The sequence below is a fragment of the Perissodus microlepis genome, chromosome 16 (genome assembly GCF_051167445.1).
Source record: "Perissodus microlepis isolate ML-2025 ecotype Zambia chromosome 16, ASM5116744v1, whole genome shotgun sequence".
In the NCBI taxonomy this organism is placed as follows: domain Eukaryota; kingdom Metazoa; phylum Chordata; class Actinopteri; order Cichliformes; family Cichlidae; genus Perissodus; species Perissodus microlepis.
The window spans coordinates 34,733,896-34,752,487 of NC_140476.1; the positions used below are offsets into that span (position 1 = coordinate 34,733,896).

Genomic DNA, 18,592 nt, shown 5'->3' on the forward strand with positions numbered 1-18,592 from the left:
GTATAGATCTTTGACATGTTCACTTTAAACTGTTCCAGGATAATGTCACCAATAATGTCCTTCTATTCTGGTTCATCTGGTTTCAGTTTCTATAAGCACACAGGTTTCATCAGTGACTCTATGACCTCAGTAATCTTTGCTGGGCCTTAATGCTCTGAACAAAGCTGCACATCACAAGACTAAATAGAAATCAGTCTTTCATTTCTCACTGCTGTTTGACTTCAGCTCTCAATATCCCACCATAACCCATGGAAAGAATTACTGTCCATCCAGGCTCCTGAACATGAAGCTGATGAAGGTGGAGTATTGTGAGGGCTGATGGAGATGATGATGAGGAATCCAGGAGCAGTGGGTGGATGGCAGCATCAGCATGAAGGATCAGTGTGAAAATACATCATCATCCACAAAGAAAACCAGTCTGAGTGTCTGACGCTCTTGTTAGAAAGACGCAGTTGCAGCTTGTGGCAGCAGTTAGCTGGTCTGCTAGTTAGCTTGGAACTAACTCACTAGAACATTCGATGCTAAACTGTGTAAACCAGGGGTCTCAAACATATGGCCCATGGGCCAAATCCAGCCCTTGAGATAATTTGATATGTCAAATATTGATGAATTTTCAGGCTTGCTGATAATCAATGTGAGCACGGCTGAGATTTTATTCTGATGAGCAAACCATGTGGCCAAACACTTTAAGAGACAGACTGGGATCATACCATTATGTGAAAGAAGACGGAAATGTTCCATAGACAGCAAGTGTAGTGGTATAGACCAGGTACACAGAGAAACAGGGAGCTGTACTTAAATGCAAACAAAGGGTTTCAAACTTGTCCAGGTCTTAAACCTCACGTGTGTTCTTCCTAATAGTTGTAAATGGATAAAAATAAGGCTTTTATGAAAACACTGAATAAAAATTGCTGCCTTTAAAAGACTAAATGTACAGTTCAGTATTGAATACTACATAAAATAAACTATATACAAAGTGTGTTTGAATGGCATAGATGCAGAAATATGTGCATATAGCACAGAGCCACGGCTCAGTGTCTGAATGAGTCTCACAGACCTGAATGTGCTGTTGAAGCCATTTATAATTATAATGTAATTCTTTACTCGTTTGATCTGCTCCTTACCACAAGCGACCAGACGTAAAAGGTTTTGGACTTTTAACTATATTTTCTTAAGTTTTACAACTTTTCTTACTGTTAAAAACCTCCTTATGGCCATTCATGCTATACAAAGTAATTAGATATGTGGTATCTACAGAAATGTCAGAATCTCAGCTAAAAGTTCACAAAACCATCTCAACAACCACCAAACAGCTAAAACAGCAGGTGAACAGACAGGACAAGTGTACAGACCCCACAAAAAAGATGTAAACAAAAAGTGTGGATCCCCCTGTTCATCTGTTTTTCAGAGTGAAGCGTAGTTTTGGACGTTCATTTGCTGCTGGTATAGTGAATTTTGGTTGGACAATGATGAAACCTGCAGTCTCAGAATCTGTGAGAAGTCTGCTTTCAGCACGCACAGCATTGTTGTGTTGTGTGCTGTGGATTCACCTCTGCAAACTCATCACTGTTTTCACCATCAGATTTCTACTTAGACAATAACAAAGGAAGCAGTTCCCAGGAACTACTTCCTGTTTTAGAAATTTTCAACATAAGAGTATGTTGCCCTTCAGAAGACCTCCACATCTCCTCTTATTAGAGGACTGCCTTATTATTGATTTGCCAAATCTGTCAGTTGAAGAAAAAAAAACAATGCTTGATCTCACCTGAGAGTTTCCAGTGTACAGTGTGGACTCTTCAGTCCTTCAGACAGAAGCTTCACGCCTGAATCCTTCAGGTTATTGTTACTCAGGTCCAGCTGTCTCAGATTAGAGGTCTGAGAGCTGAGACCTGAGGACAGAGCTTCACAGCTTCTCTCTGACAGGTCACAGTGACTCAGTCTGAAAAATAACAGATAAACAATTACAAAAATAAAACACTTATGTTGAAGTGTAATGAGATACTATTATATTTAGCAATATTTAATCTTGTTTTTGTCAGGAAACTGAGCACTTATGCAGAGCAACATGTGGAGAACAGAGGAGAAGAAGTGAAGAGAGAACAGCAGTAAAACAACACTGAATTGTTCAGTGTGTTTTTGGTATCAACAAAATGTGTCAAATTTCTTTATTTTGTATTTGTTTTAGTAGAATTGATGATTATCAATTAGATAACAACCACAGGCCAGATCTAGATGGCACTTTGGTGACAGTTACACCCAGAAATATTTCAGAAATGTGGACAATTTCTGCTGCAATGTATTCAGTATTGAACAAAGTGAGTGCTGATGATTACTTAGACTTTTCAGATGTCAGCAGTCATTACTTCTTTGGTTTAGTTGTTTTTTTAAATTTTATTTTAGTTGTTCCCACCTGATCTATGTTCCTGGGAAAAATGGGGATTACTTTGAAAACAGAAACTGTTTTCCCCAATAAGCAGCCCTAGATTAGTAAAATCACTCAAACATGTTCTCAGTTAGAAGAAGCTGTCTTGTTATGAGGGAGAGAAGAAAAAGATTGGGGCACATAAACTTGTTCAAAGAGAAATAAAGCAGCTAAAATCAGGTCTAAAGTAAAGCAGAGGATGAGCTGAATAAAGGACACTCAAGGCTGGCTTGGAAAGGAATGAAGTCCATGGTGGGGATGCAGAACAAGGACAAAAGATGAATGTGATGCTGAATCAGCAGAAGACTTGGACTCATTTGGTTCCAGCATTGATATCATTGATTTCAATGCAGAGCTTTGTGATTTTAGGAAGGGGCTGGTAGCTCTGAGAGTCCCACTGATGACGTGTCTGTGAAGGTTCTCAGTCATCTAAAGAGCTTAGAAAAGGCATCTGGACTTCTTTAAGTTTCTTGAAGACATTTCACCTCTCATTCCGAGAAGCTTCTTTATTTATGGGGTCAAATGGTGGAGAGTCCCAGATTTAAGCCCTATGGGAGAGTCCGCCAAGGGGGTCATGAACCCCCTGTTGATCCTCTACCTAATCAAACGAGCCAAGGTGTGATTAGGTAGCCTCTGTACAGACTTCAGCCATATGAGAGTGAGTGTGAGTGAATGAGAGAACACACAGGACACGCTGATCTCTGAATGTTTGTGACTTAGTGAAAAAGAGGATTGTATTGAGTATACTGTGACTAACAAAGAGTTTAAAGAAAAAGGTGTTTGGATTCATTTCTAGTAAGTGGCCCAGCCCCTCCTTTATTTTTATGAATGTAGCCCTCAGTGAAAAAAGTTTGGACACCCCTGTGCTAATGAAACCTGAACTGACTGAAATATGAAGTGAAGATTATTCAGATGTGAAAGAGAGAGAGACTGATAATAAAGTGGGGCTGAATATCAGTGAATATGATGTAAACACCTGATTGGTTGACTAGATATCAGACTGACAGTTTTCCCTGGGATTATAACTTCAAGAAGATGTGACATTAATCACAGAATACTGCTCTCCGGATTATTTCAATCAACACTGAGCTGGAACACATCTACAGTGCTGGAAATGTGAGTGAAGTTGCCCCCCCCCCACCTTCTTCAAATCCAACAAATTTGATGTCAAACGTTTGTGCTACGTTTGTGCTACGTTTGTGCTACGTTTGTGCTACGTTTGTGCTGGTTTGTGCTGCAAAAATTTTCGTTTGTGCTGCTATCATTTTGAAGATATTCAAGAAAATTTCTAGAGGTCATCAGAGGTCAACCAGCCCCCCCACCTTAATGGAATCAAACAAAACTGGTATCATTCAACTGTACTAAGTTTGTGCTGGTTTGTGCTGCTAAAATTGTCGTTTGTGCTGCTTCTGTTTTAAAGATATTAATGAAAATGTAAAGGTCAAAAGGTCAACAAGCTCCCCCACATTACCCAAATCAAACAAATTTGATGTCAAACGTTTGTGCTACGTTTGTGCTGCAAAAATTTTCGTTTGTGCTGCTATCATTTTAAAGATATTGATAAAAAATTCTTGAGGTCATCAGAGGTCAACCAGCCCCCCCACATTAATGGAATCGAACAAAATTGATGTCAAACGTTTGTGCTATGTTTGTGCTGGTTTGTGCTGCAAAAATTGTCGTTTGTGCCGCTATCATTTTAAAGATATTACCAAAAGTTTCTAAAGCTCAACCAGCCACTTTCTTTACTGTAAAGAAATTGAGAGATATTAACCAGCATTGGATATTTTTTCTCATGATCACACTCTTAAACCTAGTAATCAAACTGCTATAACTTATTTAAAAACTAGGTTAAATATAGCATTTAAAATAATTAATGCATTCTGTTGGAGAAAAAACTTTATTTGCTGGTAACAAAATACAAAACTACGAGAACAATGTAGTATATATGTTTCCTGTTAGAAAAGGTAAATACATGGAAGTGTCTGAGCCTCACAAGTCTAATACAATAACTGAAAAATAACAGCTATTTCCACCATCTAACTCACAAACTAGAAAAGGACTTTCTTTCATGAAATCTTTCCATCATTCCTTTGTGTAGAGCACAGCGTGCGGACATACGCTGGTGTTTTCAGATGCTATGGTTACATCCTTTCTTAGGTCATCATACATCTCCCAGATGTACGGGGTCCTGTTACAGAATGTCATATAATGCCCGAGTGTTTCTGGTGTTGGGCCCTCCTGAAATGCAATGACTGCTTGCAGTGTGAATTTCTCTCCTTGAAGTAGCAGAGTGGATGGGAATTCAGTAAGCAAAAACCTTTTTGGACTGTGAAAACTGTGCTCCAGAGTTTCTGTAGAGCATTTTCCAAGGTCTGTGTCAATCCATACAAGCTCTCTCAGGGTGAAACTGTGACAAACAGTCCCTGTGCAAAGTTGCTTTCCTGATGAATCTGTTTTAAATGCTGTTGGAGATGCATCAGGACTTTCGATTGGTCTTAGGCATGGCGATGCTGGAAGGTTGAGCCCTTGTTCAACAGCAGACTGAAGGTGAGCTATGCCAGAAGCTGAGAGGACTGACAGATCAATGGAAACAAAAGGTATTTGCCTTGTGTTTGGTGTGTAAAGTTTGCAGTACTGGGAGGAACACTGTCTTGTGAAGTGAACACTTGGATTTTCTGTCATTGTTTTTTGAATTACTGTGGACACATGGCACTGTGCATCAACACGATGAACACCAGTCTTCAACTGAACAGGGCAGAATATTGAGCTCAGCACCTCTGCCCTCAATGAATAGGCATGTTGAGTGACACCCTTTGAAGCAAGGGATTTCACAAGCTGGAATACTTTATTCTCCTCTGAACTATTCAACATGTTTTGAGCAGTACGACTGTCACAGTAAGCGCAGCACAGACTTTGACAGAAGGCATCAAAGGCACAGGTGTTCATGACACAGTATTGTCCTTTGCCAAGTTTTACTGGTTGTTGATTATTTCCATTTTTTAACAGCCCTAGCTTTACTTTTTTCTTTTTCACAGCTGGATCTGAGTGGAGCCACTCAGGAAAGGGGAGAGGTATGAGGTCAATTTCCTCTTCTTTGGTGGAACTGCAAGGCCTCTCCAGTTTTCCAAAGCTGCTGTTTCTTCAATGTCCATGTCTGTGACAATTTTGGGCTCCTGAGAGGGGTTATCATCCACTTCCTGCTCCACAGAGGCTTTGTGTGGATCCTGACGCTTCACTGTACCATCCTGTCTGGCAACCTCTGCTTCTTTTCGTATTTTTTTGCAGAACAGATCCGCATGTTCCCTTCAATGAAACCAAGATGACGTGCGATGAATTTATCTATCCTTATAGGGAGATTTTCATGCTTGAACAGACCATGTTTAATGTTCTTGAACTCTGCTTCAACATTAGCTGAAGTTGCAGTGAGCTTTTCGCTCTGAAATAGGGGAACCATTACTCCAGTCCAGAGTGGTAGGTATCCTCCCAATCTAATTAGGTGTGGGACGAGCTCAGGTAGATAGTGCATATTGTCTCGATCACCATGAACTTCAGCATGGCACCTGCTCCCCTCACAAATATCTGCCACCCACTGCCTTAAGTCAGTGTTTATTTCTGTGCATGGATCCCATCTAATGTCTTCTTCTTCCTTGTCATCAGAAACAGACATAGTCTCATCTGCAATTTTTCTTTTCAGATTTGATTTGGACACTTCTGACATAATGGGGTTTCCAAAACTGTCACAGCCTTCTGTCTCACTTAATGCCACAATAGCAATGCTGCGTATTAGGACCTTTGCTTCTTCCAAGGATTGGGACTTGACAAGTTCCCTCACCCGATGAGGCTTTTTTCTCAAACAGTCCCACTGGCAAATCATTTTGATGAAGTGTGCCACATCCACTCTGATGAAACATGGTGGTAGTTTGTAGGATTTTTTCCGAAGCAAGACACCAAAGCATTCATTAATGTAGCTCTTCAAATCTGAATGATGTGTTAAAGCCTTAACTAAAGCACCAAGTAAAGCTGAGGAGAAATCACAGATGGCCTCCTTTGGGATTGGTGCTCCAGCACGAATCCATTCCGATAACCATCTTGTGATTGCCTGGACATCATGTCTCTCTGACAACATTTGCACCACTGGGACGTGAGAGTTGTCCCTTCCTGTTAACACACCTTGATACAGGAAGATATTTCCAGACAAACCATTAGGCCTGAGAAGCTTTTTTACAACTGAGCCAGTCGCATCAAAGGCGACTATGGGGTGCTTTTCAGTCTTGTACATCAGCATTTGAGTGTGACTCCAGTAGTGACAGAAGAACTTGTCTAATCCAATGTCCCAAATGCTTCCACTGTGAGGGGAACTGTATTTTAATGAGTGGAGAGACAGTATTGGGTTTTTATGAGCAACTTCTAGTTGATTTTGTTCGTATTTGGCTTTGCGCAGAGTTGTCAAATTTGGTAGATGGCTTGGCTCTGAAGTCCATCAGCTTTGCTGCCTCTGATGCTCTCCACACATGGGGCTGCAGTCTGCCTTCACAAGTTCTTTTGCTACTTCTGCCCTCAGACTTCTGGACATGGCTCTCTTAGAAAAGCCAGTGTGCATGGATTCATCTGTGTTTGCCATTACACACTTCAGCACCATTGGGCAGTGATTTTCAGGTTCCTTTTCACATGTAATGTACAGCTGGCCACTATACTCTTTGCAAAAGCCTCTGATTTTAATAAAAGAAGATACAGTTCTGGGGTACACCTTGGCTCGTTTAAAAGTAATGGTGTCAGTACTGGTTTACAACATGAGTCCATGTACCTGGCTTCAAAATGGTGTATTCCCTTTTCTTGAAAGTATTCTTTTTGTATGTGACTTTATGTGGAATCATATGTATCCACTGTTCAAATGGGAGCTCCACATTGAAAGTCTTGCACTTTGTTTTGAAAAGGAGAGCTGCTTTGTTCAAAATCATTATCATTGTCACTGCTGTCTGTGTCAGTCAGTCTCTCTTCATCACTGTAATCCAGAGCAGCCCATACATTGTGTCTGTTTAATTTAACAAAAGTGTAAAGAGCTTTTGGTGTCATCTTTTCACCAAGTTGTTTGCATAGATTTTGCCATATGTCATCACTTGGAGTTGAAACTTTTCCATTTTTTATGACTGCTTCTTTAGAAGCACGAAGGACTTCAAATACTGCAATTTTGTCCACCACTGATTTCTTTGGCATCTGTCAAGCAAAAATTAAAAATGTTGTATATTACTGCTATAATTATGTTATAACTGTAATTCTACATCTTTAAGTGGACATAAAATTACTTACTTTGATACACTGTTTTGACGTAGTGAATTGAAGTGTTGATGATTGCTGTTGCTCATGGAATCTAGCTTAAAAATGCAAATAAGATAGCTAGCACATGTTTTCTTCAACTCTTGTTTTTTTCTCTCAGAAGAAGAATCTGTATGATAGCGCCCCCTGGTGATCACAAACCAAACACAGAGTTGTACCAGTTTATCCTTAACAAGATCTAGTTCAAAATTCATTTGATCGGTATAAAAATGAATGTAGTCAATGTTCATAGCTCATCATCAAAATACTTGTAGATAAATCCAGGCTCTGTTGAGATAAATCTGTGTCTGTGTCAATCCCACACGTGTTTAATAGCCCACTCATTTAATAGCCCATTGTGACCATGGCTACAGAAGTTTGACTCTTGCAAAAAATAAAGTTTGGCCCTTTCAGGTAACATTGACAGTTACCTGAGATTCACAGTTCTGCAGGCTGTTTGGAGCCTTTGAGCTCAGATTTGCTGAATCACTGAAGTGCACTCCTGTGTATGTTAATTTTATACAACTTGCTCATGACAGCCCACATACAAATGACAGCACTTTTGTTAATATTAGCATTTGACTTAAAAGCTACAGTTCACATATTATTAGGTTAATGTTTTAACAACCATTAGCATTTTAGCATATACACTGCTGGTAGCACACTAGATGGAGTAAGGTAATGTTAAGAAACATGGTAGTCAGTGATCCACAACCAGCTTATTGGCTCAAAACACCTTATCTAATTATAAACTGATATTTTATGATATATGATATGATATAACTGAATTTTATCAATATCTTTAAAATGATAGCGGCACAAACGAAAATTTTTGCAGCACAAACCAGCACAAACGTAGCACAAACGTTTGACATCAATTTTGTTCGATTCCATTAATGTGGGGGGGCTGGTTGACCTCTGATGACCTCTAGAAATTTTTATCAATATCTTTAAAATGAAAGCGGCACAAACGAAAATTTTTGCAGCACAAACCAGCACAAACGTAGCACAAACGTTTGACAAACGTAGTACAGTTGAATGATACCAGTTTTGCTTGATTTAAATAATGGGGGGGGGGGGGGGGGGCTGGTTGACCTCTGATGACCTCTAGAAATTTTCTTGAATATCTTTAAAATGATAGCAGCACAAATGAAAATTTTTGCCACACAAACCAGCACAAACGTTTGATAGCACTTTTGTTGGATTTGAAGAAGGTGGGGGGGGGGGCAACTTCACTCACATGTGCTGGAAGTACCGGTCCCGTCTCACCACCAACCTCTCTGCGTACATTCACTTTGTAACCCTTTGTGAAACAATAAAGATTTAAATGTGAGTAGTACTCTAAGTTAGTGCAAACACCTCTAATAGGTTACTTTGACCTTTCCAAGTAATATCTTTCGTTGGAGTCTGTGGTCCAGGCTTCTAAAACCATCCTATTTTAACAAGCACTACAATCTAGAAGAGAGCTTCACTAACAGGTGTGACTGATAACATTTCACCTGCAAAATACACTCATGTTTATTTGTATCAGGACAAGCAGGGAAGAAATGGACATCAAGTGTGTCAGGCTGCCCGAGTCAGACTCAGAGGGTCAGGGATCAGAAGTTCTACAAAGAGTAGAACAAGACTTCCTGTATAGAGGTGTCTGTGGACCTACCGACCCACATCATATCCATCTCAGCACAACTAAAACATGGTAACTGACCTCAGAGTTTCAAATCGACTTCGTGGATTCTCCAGAACAACACACAGCTGCTCCACTCCTGGATCCTGCAGGTTCTTGTTGTACAGGTCTAGCTCTCTCAGATGGGAGGGGTTGGACTTCAGTGCTGCTGTCAGATAATCGCAGCTGATCTCTGACAAACCACAGTCCTTCAATCTGTATAAAGAATGAAAGATGTAAGTTTATCAGACAAAGTGAGTGCTTGAATTCATTTAGTGTTTCATCATGTGTTCAGAGCTGAAGAAGGTTCAGAATGTAGAAGTTTAGAAAATGGAAACTCCAAACAGCTGAAGCCAACAGGAAGCAGCTTCAAACAAACACAACAAGAGAAAAAACTCTGAATATTTCACATTAAAGTCGTACATTTATCATAAAAACATGACAAAGACTTGATAAAGTCGTGTTTTCCGATATTGTCAAATCCGACCCAGGTCACTTTCATATGTGGTACTGAATCCGATACATATCTGATGTTTTAGAAAGCGGCTGCTGTTTGAATGGTCATGTCACATTAAGAGACTTTAAAGCTTCAGTGATGCTGGACTGTGATGCTTTCTTTCCATGTTCAGCCTGATGTGCTCTCTATTGTTTTTTGCAGGTCATGTAAAGAGAAATGAGCAGCTCATTTCACTATAAAAGGTTGGAACTGTAAAGAAAAAAAAAACAGAGCTCATGAACTGAAACAGAACTGATTTCATTTTTTTAGCTGGATCATTTTAGTTGTTCCTTTTTATACTTATAATTATATTTACAATAAGTCTTAACATTCCTCTTTTTCCTGTCAGGCACCACCACAGTTCACTTCAATAAAACTTTACTTCAGATTTGTTTTCACGTTTTGATCCAGAGCCGTTTCCACTGTGTCCAGTCCTTGTACTAAGCTAGGCTAAACATGTCCATTGCCTGTCTCTGGCATGAAATCCTAAAAGGACCTGTACGATGTGCACAACACAAACATTATTTACAGGGATGAACATAAGTGGTCTGCAGGTGTGCATGCGCTTTCAAAATAAAAGACACGCACCAGATAAGAAGTTGCAACACGCGTTTGCGTACATAAGATTTTCTGGAGGAGGACAGACATTTATTTAGAACTCTTAAAGATGTCGAAGAAGCTCCTTTAAGCAATTAATTTGGTGTTCCTCCAACTCCAAAGAAATGTCAGAAGGAGTCCGAACCGTAAAAAAAGCACGTATTATTGGAAAAGTGGTTGCAGGAGGTGAGCTGGCTTCAAACAAATGATGAAAGCACAGAGATGTGGTGCAGAATATGCCGTGAAAATCCCACTCTAGTGGACAAAAACACTGCCTTTTATACCACTTTTCCGAGAATACGGAATGCGGTTCGTAATCCTTCTGACAGATCTGCACACCTGCGGACCACTTATGTGCACCCCTAATTATTTACAATCGGTTACTGTGTGACTGAACCACGTGGGTGTAGGAGGCATGGCTCTGAGTTTTAATAGGACATGGCAACATTCAGTAACACTTTGATTTGTTACAGACTGTGCAGAGAGAAGTGGCTCACTGTGAACGCAGTGATGAGAAAAAGAAGTTCATTTCTGCTCTGTTTCATGAAAATCCTGTTACTGAGGAACAGTAGGTGGGCTCACCTCTGAACACTTAGTCTGAGGACTCAGTGAAGAGTTTCAGGATAGAGACAAAGTTTTGGCACTACGATAACAACAACTTTGATGTCCCAGTTACACTCGTTCTGATAACATCCTGAAAATAAACTCTCCTAGTAGCAGCTATCACAGCCACAACAAGCCAATGATACCATTTTTATTTCAGTGTTAGAATTCAGTAGAGATGATTCAAATAACTGTAGCTGTTGTAGCACCCACCAATGTAGCTAGTATTCAAACAAGATCAAATTAGAAATCTATTTCTAATTTAGTGACTTGCCATGGAAAAACCGTTCAGACATCACAAAATGTTAATTATTTAAATTAATACCAGTCTCTGCACTTAGTAGAATGACACCTTTCGGCATCTAATGATACTAAGAATATGTTTTCTGTATCAGTATTAGTGATGAAACAATGAGGGGATACTGCAACAGCAGCAACAGAAACCTAGGAGACAAAGCTGAGGTCTGGGTTCCTCTATGCTACACACAGCCTCCTGCTCCTGGACTTTAGTAAACACATAATATCTCCAAGCACACTTACTTCAGAAACTCTATTAAACTCATTACAAGTTCACTTCAGCCTTAAATTACTCACAACATCAGCACACATGAGCAAACAAAGTAACTCACACAGCTACTGTTCAAATTTAGTCATCTTTAATACAAATATACCTCATTATTATAAATCTCACAGCTACCTGCTCATTGAACTGAACAATAATTCTGTTTTACCATTAAAAAAAAATATGTGACTGTAAAAAATCTTCAGATAGTAATTAAGAATCTCCTAAGCGACCCAAAGATAAAGAAAAGTTCACCTGCCAATTCTATAAAGCTTGGTTGTTTATACAATAATATCATTAAATGATCAGCAGTGGGGATGTTTGGATCCTGACCTGAGAGTTTCCAGTGTACAATGTGGACTCTGCAGTGCAGCAGACAGAAGCTTCACTCCTGAATCCCGCAGGTCATTGTTACTCAGGTCCAGCTCTTTCAGACTAGAGGACTGGGAGTTGAGAACTGAGGCCAGAGCATCACAGCTTCTCTCTGAGAGGTTACAGCCACTCAGTCTGGAAGAAAACAAACAAACAAATTAATTAAATCAGTCAAATGAAACATTTTTTAATGCCAGCATGCAATACAATTATTGGTTAACTGAATAGCTTCATTAAAACACACCTGTCCTTCTACATGAGGACTTACTCCTTTTAAGCTCCACCTGCTCCACCTTCTGAGTCAGAAGACATAAAAACAAACTGTAAATCTAGCACAAACATAATTTCTGACTCATGATTGGAAATCTTCTCAGATCCATTTGTACATTTAGTACAAATGCCCGCTGTGACTGAAACAATGGGACGGGTCGTGACTTCTCAAAATGGGCTCACTGAACACAGCATGGATAAGATGTTGGAGAAGTTCGACGCTGCCGTGAGCACTCAGACTTTGCTCTTTGAGTGCAAAACTGATAATCTCTCGGAGAAGCTCGTGGCTCTCCAACGGGAGATTGAGAGACGAGTGACGGACTGTTAGATCAGCTGTGAAATTGACATGCACATCACACTAAAGAAAACCACCATCATTTCATGCGGCTAACATACCGGCGCCAGCTGTGGTCTCAAGGCTGGAGCTGAACATAACAAATCTCACCCTGATAACAGACGGTGTTTAGACTGTTCCTTCCCATCCGAACCAAGGCCACCTGGGACGGCTGGAAGACTGTTTACTTCACCTGGCAGGGCGAAGGACACTGTTTCAGCTGCTGACCGGCCAGCTACCTAGCCTGACCTGTCTTCCCAATGTGATGTTTGTGTATTGTATGTACGGTTGGCAAGGTCAGTATCCTAATTGCCCCTTGAAAATAAATAGTGTTCTGAATCTGAATCTGAAAAGATTACAGAAGACGACTCTGTTCAGTAAATTTTACGCTCATGCTGTCAAGAAATACCAAAGGTAGGTAAAACTCTGGTTGTTGCAGCCATCCAGTATGACAAGCTTTGTACTGTTCTGCTGCAGTTTGTGACACCTGGTGGATGAGTTGTGAAGGATGATGAAACAAACACTTCAGTCAGTGTTTTTCTTCTAAACTGGATGTAATTTTGAGAGTTTTTCACACTCTGTCCCAGCTACAAATTGGGGAGAACACAGCAAATACATAAACTTTACCCACTTGGATCCTTATCATTCAAGACTGTGAAAAAATTCTCTACTCAGAGAATACTGGTGATTTTAGATGAGAGAGATGATTTGGAAGATGATGAAGGGGAAGAGTTTTCACAACTTGAGGCCTTTTGTCTCTGTATACTGTACTTTGGGGTTGTATAAGATAAGATAAGATAAAACTTTATTAATCCCTCAGGTAGGTTCCTCTGGGAAATTCGGTTTCCAAAAGCACAGCACCGACCGAAGTTACAGAGCGTGAGCAGAATATTATATATATATACACATATATAAATACAGATACATATATAAATAAAATATACGAAGGGGATAAATAGAATAAATAGGAATAAAAATAAAAATAAAAATACAAGTGAATTGCACATTTAAAGTATTGAGGTCTATTGCACCGTTGACTATTAACAAAAATATTGCACAAAAGTATTGCACAGTGAAGTGAAGAGGCACTACAGCTTGCTTGTTCCCCCCTCCTTTGTCCTCCTGTTTCCCCTCCCTCTCCCCTCCAGAGAGGAGTTAAACAGTCTGATGGCGTGTGGGACAAAGGAGTTTTTAAGTCTGTTGGTTCTTGTCTTTGGGAGAAGCAACCTGTCACTGAACAGATTCCTCTGGTTGTTTACGACCGTGTGCAGAGGATGCCCGGCATTGTTCATAATGTCCATCAGTTTCTTTAAGGTCCTCTTCTCTGCCACTGTCACCAGAGTGTCCAGCTTCATGCCGACCACAGAGCCCGCCTTCCTGATCAGTTTCTCCAGCCTGGATGAGTCCTTCTTTGCTGTGCTGCTCCCCCAGCACACCACAGCATAGAAAAGTACTCCAGCAACCACTGACTGGTAAAACATCCTCAGGAGCTTCCTGCAGATGTTAAAAGACCTCAGCCTCCTGAGGAAGTACAGTCGGCTTTGGGCTTTTTTATACAGGTGCTCTGTGTTGCATGACCAGTCCAGTTTGTTGTCCACCCACAGCCCGAGGTACTTGTACTTGTTGACCACCTCCACCTCCTCCCCCTCTATCTGAACCGGCAGTGGACCTTCTCTGGACCTCCCGAAGTCCACAACCAGTTCCTTAGTCTTTGAGGTGTTGAGTTGCAGGTGGTTTGTGTGACTCCATGCGACAAAGTTCCTCACCAGACTTCTGTACTCCTCTTCCTGGTCATCCCAGATACACCCCATGATGGCCGTGTCATCTGCAAACTTCTGAATATGGCATAATTCAGAGTTATAGCAGAAGTCAGAGGTGTACAGAGTGAAGAGAAGAGGGGACAGCACAGTTCCCTGTGGTGCTCCTGTGCTGCTGACCACAGTGTCAGACGTGATGTCCTTCAGCCTGACGTACTGTGGTCTGTCGGTGAGGTAGTCGGAGATCCAAGCCACCAGGCAGGGGTCCACCTGCATCCTGTTCAGTTTTTCCTTGAGCAGACAGGGCCGGATAGTATTAAATGCACTGGAAAAGTCCAGAAACAGGATCCTGACCGTGCCTTTTCCCCCATCCAGGTGTGAGTGGGCTCTATGTAGGAGGTACAGGATGGCAACCTCCACTCCGACATCCGCCTTGTATGCGAACTGTAGTGGGTCCTGGGCATGTTGTACCTGTGGTCGGAGGAGGTTGAGGAAGAGCCGCTCTAGAGTCTTCATAAGATGTGACGTCAGTGCCAGTGAAGTCATTCAGCTCATTGGGCCGGTTCCTTTTGGGGACCGGGACAATGCAGGATGTCTTCCAGAGGGCGGGCACTCTCCCCAGTCGCAGGCTGAGGTTGAAGACTCGTTGTAGCGGCTCCCCAAGTTCAGCAGCACACGCCTTTAGCATCCTAGGACACACCTTGTCTGGACCTGCTGCCTTTCTGGGGCGAAGCTTCCTCAGTTGTCTCCTGACCTGATCCACTGTGACACTGGGAGATGATTGGAAGGAGGGGGGGAAGATGTCTTGCTGTTGAGAGAGGGATTGGAGGAGGGGGGTGTCATAGTGTCAGGAAGGGGGGGAAGCGAGGGAGGTAGGAGAGTGGGGAGAGGGCTCTGTAGTAAAGGTGAGGGTGAGGGTGGGGGGGTTGTGGGCTGGTCAAACCTGTTGAAGAAGTTGTTGAGTTCGTTTGCCTTCTCCACAGTCCCCCCCACTGTGCTTTTCTTGGTGTTGTGGCCTGTGATGGTTTTCACACCATTCCAGACCTCCCTCATATTGTTCCTCTCCAACTTCTGCTCCACCTTCCTGCTGTAGGTGTCCTTTGCTTCCCTCAGGCAGCGTTTCACCTCCCGCTGTGCTGCTTTCATCTCCTCCTTCACTTTGCTCCTGAAAGCCTTCTTCTTTATGTTGAGGACAGCTTTGACTTCCTGTGTTACCCACGGTTTGTTATTAGGGTAACACCGTACCGTCTTAGCAGGGGCGACCATGTCCACACAAAACTTGAGGTAGTCCGTCAGACAGTGTGTCGCCCCCTCTATGTCCTCACCATGTGGGCTCAGAAGCACATCCCAGTCTGTGGTGTCATAGCAGTCTCTCAGAGCATCCTCCTTTTCTGAGGTCCATCTCCGGATGGAGCGCGTTGTGACGGATGTGAAACCGCATAGGTCTACGTTAGCCTGTGGCGTTAGCTCGGTTAGCCACGTCTCCGTGAAGATAAACAAGCTGCACTCACGGTATAGTCTGTGGTTGTTCAGAGCACACAGTTCGTCCATTTTATTCTGTAGCGAGTTCACTGTCGGGATTGATGGTTTGAATCGCCTCCGGTGATCCGCTCTCCTCGCTCCAGCCTTGCAGCCTCTGTAGCTCCTCTTTATCTCAGCCGGGATGTTGTGTCGCATGCCGGTCTGTCCCTTTGTTCTTAGTGCCAGCAGCTCCGCTCTCGAATAGATGAAGGAGCTGGTTCCAGAAGTTTTAAAAAGTGCATTATCCATCTTGTATCGCTATATCTAAGAGGTATAAGTAGAGTAACTAGAGGAAGGTGAAATAAAGTTTGAAAGCCTAGTCTAAAAAAAGTTAAAAGTTAAGAAAAGGTGCGGTGTTGCAGAGCTACTTGGAAAGGCTGCCGTCACTCCAGCGCCATCTTGTACTGATATATTGTACTGTATACTGTTGATTTAAATAGTTCCAAGAGTAAGTCAGATATGGGCAATTTGAAAAGGCATTTATTTTGGAAGGCAGAATCAGACCGACTCGAAATTGATATGGTATCACTGTGGGGTTGTATACTCTTGATCTACAGGGTGGGCCATTTATATGGATACACCGTAATAACATGGGAATGGTTGGTGATATTAAAGTCCTGTTTGTGGCACATTAGTATATGTGAGGGGGCAAACTCCTCAAGATGGGTGGTGACCATGGTGGCCATTTAGAAGTCGGCCATCTTGATACAACTTTTGTTTTTCCAATAGGAAGAGGGCCATATGACACATCAAACTTATTGGTAATGTCTGCAGAATACACATGGTTCTTTTTATTACAGTTCCCCAACATTTTTAGAAGATACACAAGGAATTGTTTGCATTGTGCGTGTTGCTAAGTTTATTTTTTTCTTGACATCTTCTTGTGACCTTTGTCATTTTGTGTGATTGCTCTTGCTGACCCTACATACTAGGAGAGAGGGTGAGACTAGTTTTCTTTCTCTAGAGCAGCGGTCTCAAACTCAAATGAGCCGCGGGCCACTTCTGGCACCGTCATCTCATTGGAGGCAAATTTAGTGTCCAAGTAGTACAAACATGAAAACCCCCACTAATATTTCCTAAATGTAGTGTTTTGTTTGTTTTATTTAATTAAAAATATTGTGTAACAAGACAAAACTGCAAACAAGAACGTATTTTTTTCTCACTCTTACTATCTGAAGCCGTTCAATGAACTACCAAATAAACAGCTCTTTCTGGCCAGACACATGGCAGCACTTTTGCTATAATGTTGTGTTTGTATTTTTGTTTGTTTGTATTTAACAAAATAAAAATGCAGGCATAAGTGTACACATTAGTTTTTGACTGAAGGTTAAAAACTGTTTTCTTTCCAAATAAATCTCTCACTGAACTAACACAGCCCTCAACATGTTTGCACTCTCTTGTTACCTCAGCCAGGTCCGCGGCTCAGAACCGTGGTAAGGAGACCTCTGGCTAATACTTTGGGTTCTGTGTCTGGCTCGTAGCCGGGAACTAGCTTTACTGTCTGGGTCAACTTTGCTAGCGAGAGACAGAAAGAGGCGTTGAAAGGCTGCTCCAGCAGAACTTTATTGTTTCGGAGGAAAACACGAACACAGTGTACATTCGAGTCTTAATAGCTTACTGGGCTCGTCAGGCACTCTTTTGGGCTGCAGTGGTTATTTACATGCTTCCATCTCCCGTTTCTGCTCGGTAGCACCTCGTACTTTTCCCCTTTTTCTCCCTCCCTCACGCTCACACACACACAGCGGGAGGGGCGGTCCCACACGTTCTGCCTGCAGCACGGACTACACCGCCCATGAGGCTACAGTCTTAAAACGCCCAGGCCTGTAACACTCTGCCGTCGTATTAAATCATTTTTCATATAATAATTTAAAAAAAAAATTCTTCACACCAATATGAGGGCCGCAAGTAGAGGTGACGTGGGCCACAAATGGCCTGCGAGTTTGAGACCCCTGGTGTAGACTGTCCCTCCTGCCTCTGCCTTTGTACTGCTGCCTTTTGAACCTTTGTTTTTGAGTTGCTGCCTGTGAGATAATTAGCGGTCTATTAGTGTTCTTGTGTTATTTGAATAGAGATTGAAAATGTGACGTCATTCAGGGGTAAAACTGCAAAAGATTGTGGGAACGAGTGGCAAGCAGTACTAGTGCACGCAGGCTTTCACATGAAAACAGTCACACAGCGATAAAAAGAAGCACAAATAATGGCAAGAAGCTGTTCTATTAACTGCAATAGCCGGTTGCATGACAGCCACGGGAAGCCGACGGGTAAAGAGATCGGTTGTTATCGGATTACGTCGTTGAAGAAAAATTGTTCGAGCCATGTTTCCGAAGTAACAAAGAGCTGACGGATGGCCTGGATTGCAGCCATTGGAAGACCAAATATAACGTCCCAGAACACTCCAGCTCACATGTTAGTCTGCTCCAAGCATTCCCACAAAGGTCAGTCTTCTGTTAGTTATTACGTAATTTATCATAACATAATTGTTGATGTAGGTTACAAGTAAGTCTTATATTGATTTGAATTGAATTCGTTGCTATGCTGCTTTGTTCACTGTGGCTTTGCAGGCTAATGTTGGTTGTGTTTTGTAGGAAAACCATCCTACAAAATGCAGGAATGTGATCCAGACTGGGCCCCTCTATCAGCCTGGGTCATACTGAGTTTAAAGCTGCTACCACAGCCAGATCT

At 41.8% G+C, this 18,592-nt stretch overlaps 1 protein-coding gene across 1 annotated transcript in view; it reads right to left on the reverse strand.

The window, feature by feature from the left end:
* Window positions 1-18,592, reverse strand: part of LOC146371305 (protein NLRC3-like) — a 36,145-nt gene that overhangs the window by 1,616 nt on the left and 15,937 nt on the right. Inside the window, exons 8-10 of the mRNA XM_084907808.1 lie at window positions 11,990-12,163; window positions 9,441-9,614; window positions 1,766-1,939 (exon numbers count right to left, since the gene is read on the reverse strand). Of these exons, the coding sequence (XP_084763934.1) occupies window positions 1,766-1,939; window positions 9,441-9,614; window positions 11,990-12,163 (522 nt within the window). The remainder of the gene's footprint in view (window positions 1-1,765; window positions 1,940-9,440; window positions 9,615-11,989; window positions 12,164-18,592) is intronic.